General features: G+C 35.0%; 1 protein-coding gene across 1 annotated transcript; it reads right to left on the minus strand.

The window, feature by feature from the left end:
• Nucleotides 1-257: 257 nt before the first annotated feature.
• LOC137714201 (chitinase 2-like) lies at nucleotides 258-1,385 on the minus strand. The gene has a single exon (XM_068453472.1). It carries the CDS (start codon nucleotides 1,380-1,382, stop codon nucleotides 471-473), a length of 912 nt encoding a protein of 303 aa, XP_068309573.1. The 5' UTR covers nucleotides 1,383-1,385; the 3' UTR covers nucleotides 258-470.
• Between the last annotated feature and the right edge of the window lie 1,513 nt (nucleotides 1,386-2,898).

Consider the following 2,898-nt stretch of genomic DNA (forward strand, 5'->3'; position numbering starts at 1 on the left):
GTGTTGACAACTTTACCAGCCATCATATAACAATTAGTTTGGATTACTAATATTTGTTCCACCAGATAAAATGCCGAACAACATTGATATCATTTGATAGAGTGACATTTACTCTTTATTTTGTTCATATCTCCCACTCGTTGGATAAAACAAAAAACATAGGTTTGAGTATTGTGGATTCAAAGTCCATCTTGATGTGAGAGTATATGAAAAGAAGAAAGTTGAATTATGTAATTAAAGGCCAAGTTTCAGGCACACTAAAAACTCTTTCATTGAAAACAAGCAAATTTTTATAAAACGTAGCTCTCTGACATATATAAGACAACCTGAAATATGTAAAATAAACTCTAGTACATAGTACAGTATATAATAAGTAGTAACACAATACTCTGGAATCCGATTCCAGAGCCTACTTCTTAATCACACTCATATACAACGCAAACATAAGATCGATCTAACAACATATAGTACTAGTTATTGGCCAAGAGAGATTGCGATTGCTTTTCGTAGCGGAAACCAAGTTTCATGGAATCATCAGCAGACCAAACAAAGATACCACCAAGTTTTCCCTCACTCTTGAGCCTATGGCAGGCTTTAAAAAAACCGTTCTCCGGAGATAATCCGCCGCTCCCGTCACTGATAAAGCTTGCCAAGACCTGTCCGCCGTTGTAATTGGAGCTCTGAGTGTTGAAATAATTGATGAACTGAGACACCGTGGTGCCCTGATCGTATGCATAAAATTGGAAATTGACATAGTCAATCAAATGGCCATAGCTCTTCCACAAGGCTAAGTAGTGACTCTGAACTTGATCATCGTCGAACGGAGCAATGGAAGCAAATGAGATGACTCCATTGTTCTTTAGGGTTGTTATAACCCTTCCAATGCACTCGGAAAATGTATCGGGGTCCGCTTGAAAGTGCTCGTAATCAATGTCGATTCCGTCCAAGTTGTACTGTTGGATGATGCTTGTGAGTGAAGAAACAGCATTTGAAACCCAGGAATCAATCGAGGAAGGGTTGAAGTAGGCAGAGCCACTGCCGACACTGTCTCCTCCTAAGCTCAAGGCCACTTTAACGTTAGAATGTTGGTTTTTTATGGAGGAAACTTGGGAAGGGCTAAGGTTGTCCGAGTCCCAAAAGACATTGAATTTGCCGTTGGTGGGAGAGGAGCCTGAGGGGTCATAGTCTATGGCAAAGGAGAGGATGAAGTGGAATTCGACATTAGGGTTTATGGGGACATCGGAAAACTTGACGTTGTTGAATTCGGCTCCTATGTATTCTCGGAAGAGATCGGAGTTTGCCGGACCGGCTTGGATATGGGATGTGAGGAGGGCTTGAAGGAAGAAAAGGGCGATGACGAGCTTAAGCTTGGGAACTGCCATTGCTAATATTGAAGAGTAGTGCTAGATGTTTTGTGCGTGTGGCGATGAGTGACATTGAACCTTGTTATGTTCCAGTTTTATAGTGCATTAATTACCCAATGTGAGACGGATTATGTGGAAATTAAACAGGATGATTAATCAGGCAGCGTGTGCAGTGCCGTTGCAGTAGTTGTGTTTTTGTGTTGAGCTGTGTCTCGGCAGAATTGCACAAGACAAAATTGTGGTAGTCATCTAGATTGTGTATATCAGTATAATATTTATAGTTCAGTATAATACAATTGGTTGAATGTTTTTTCAAGTTTACAATTTATTGTATTATTACATTTAGTGTACCAAATCATGTTCCCATCACATTGAAAAATTTCATATTTATGGCTTATATATTTAGTGACATCATTTGATAAGGTTTGAAGTAACAAATGTTGAAAGTAAGTAATTCCATGGGGTCATTCTACAAGTCAATTAAAAAATCAATAACCACAGTTGCACCAACCAATTAATTCTATAATACAAACAATGACAAATAATCGTACCCACAACAACTTCTACTTGGGACTTGGGAGCTTTGAAGAGGGAGGATCAAGTTAGGAAAATGGGAGCAACTAGAATAATTTTTAGGGTTATACAATTTATAGTTTGATGCATGTACAAATATATCTCGTTATAATTAAAAAATATTATAAATACATATTCAAAACTTATTTTATCACTAAAGCAAAATGACTTATTACACATGAAAAAAAACCTAAGCATTTTACATTTTTGGAATAATTAGAATTTCTTACATTTTTTTTTCAACTTGTATAGACTAAACATATATTACTGTACAAAATTTGATTAAGACGCTTTGATCACTTGTCAACTTAGCAATTTTCTATTTATTTAATATATATCCACTTAAGCTAGCTAACAACTAATTTCCTACCTAATAAAAAAAAAATCTACAATCTAGGAATTTTAAATTCGTGGCTTTATATATTAATTTAACTATTTGCTCATTATCATTGCCACTTAGTACTATGATCTAGTGGTATTCTTTTTTACTTGTAAACGAGAGGTCTTAGGTTTGCTTTAATTTGTAAAAATTTTACGTATGATTATATAAAAAAATGTATCTAAGACTTATGGTGTATTTGAAAATAAATGTACCAACTTTTTGTACATTTGGATTTTAAATGTGCCAAGAAACAAAATGTATCAGAAATCCAAATGTACGACAAAATTAAATGAACTCATATTAGAGGTAATCTAATGTGTATAATCAAACGTACTCCTAAAAAACTTGTAAAAAAAAATGCTTAATTAAATTATTAAAAGAAACAGATGTTTTATTAACGAAATTGAAAAACGAAACCCCTCATTCAAAACGCTCCTACATTTTTTCATAAGTGTATTTGTTTTTATTTCTATTTTTAATTTTTTGAAGTCGCGAGGAATGTATTTGGCACCAACACGATGTGCCTTCACACATCACTCTTTATCACGTGGGGCAACTTTGCCACCATACACGTACGGA

The sequence above is a fragment of the Pyrus communis genome, chromosome 14 (genome assembly GCF_963583255.1).
Source record: "Pyrus communis chromosome 14, drPyrComm1.1, whole genome shotgun sequence".
Taxonomy (NCBI): Eukaryota; Viridiplantae; Streptophyta; class Magnoliopsida; order Rosales; family Rosaceae; genus Pyrus; species Pyrus communis.

Excerpts from the sequence above, each read along its gene's own strand:
- LOC137714201 (XM_068453472.1), bottom strand. The coding sequence starts at position 1,382 with ATGGCAGTTCCCAAGCTTAAGCTCGTCATCGCCCTTTTCTTCCTTCAA.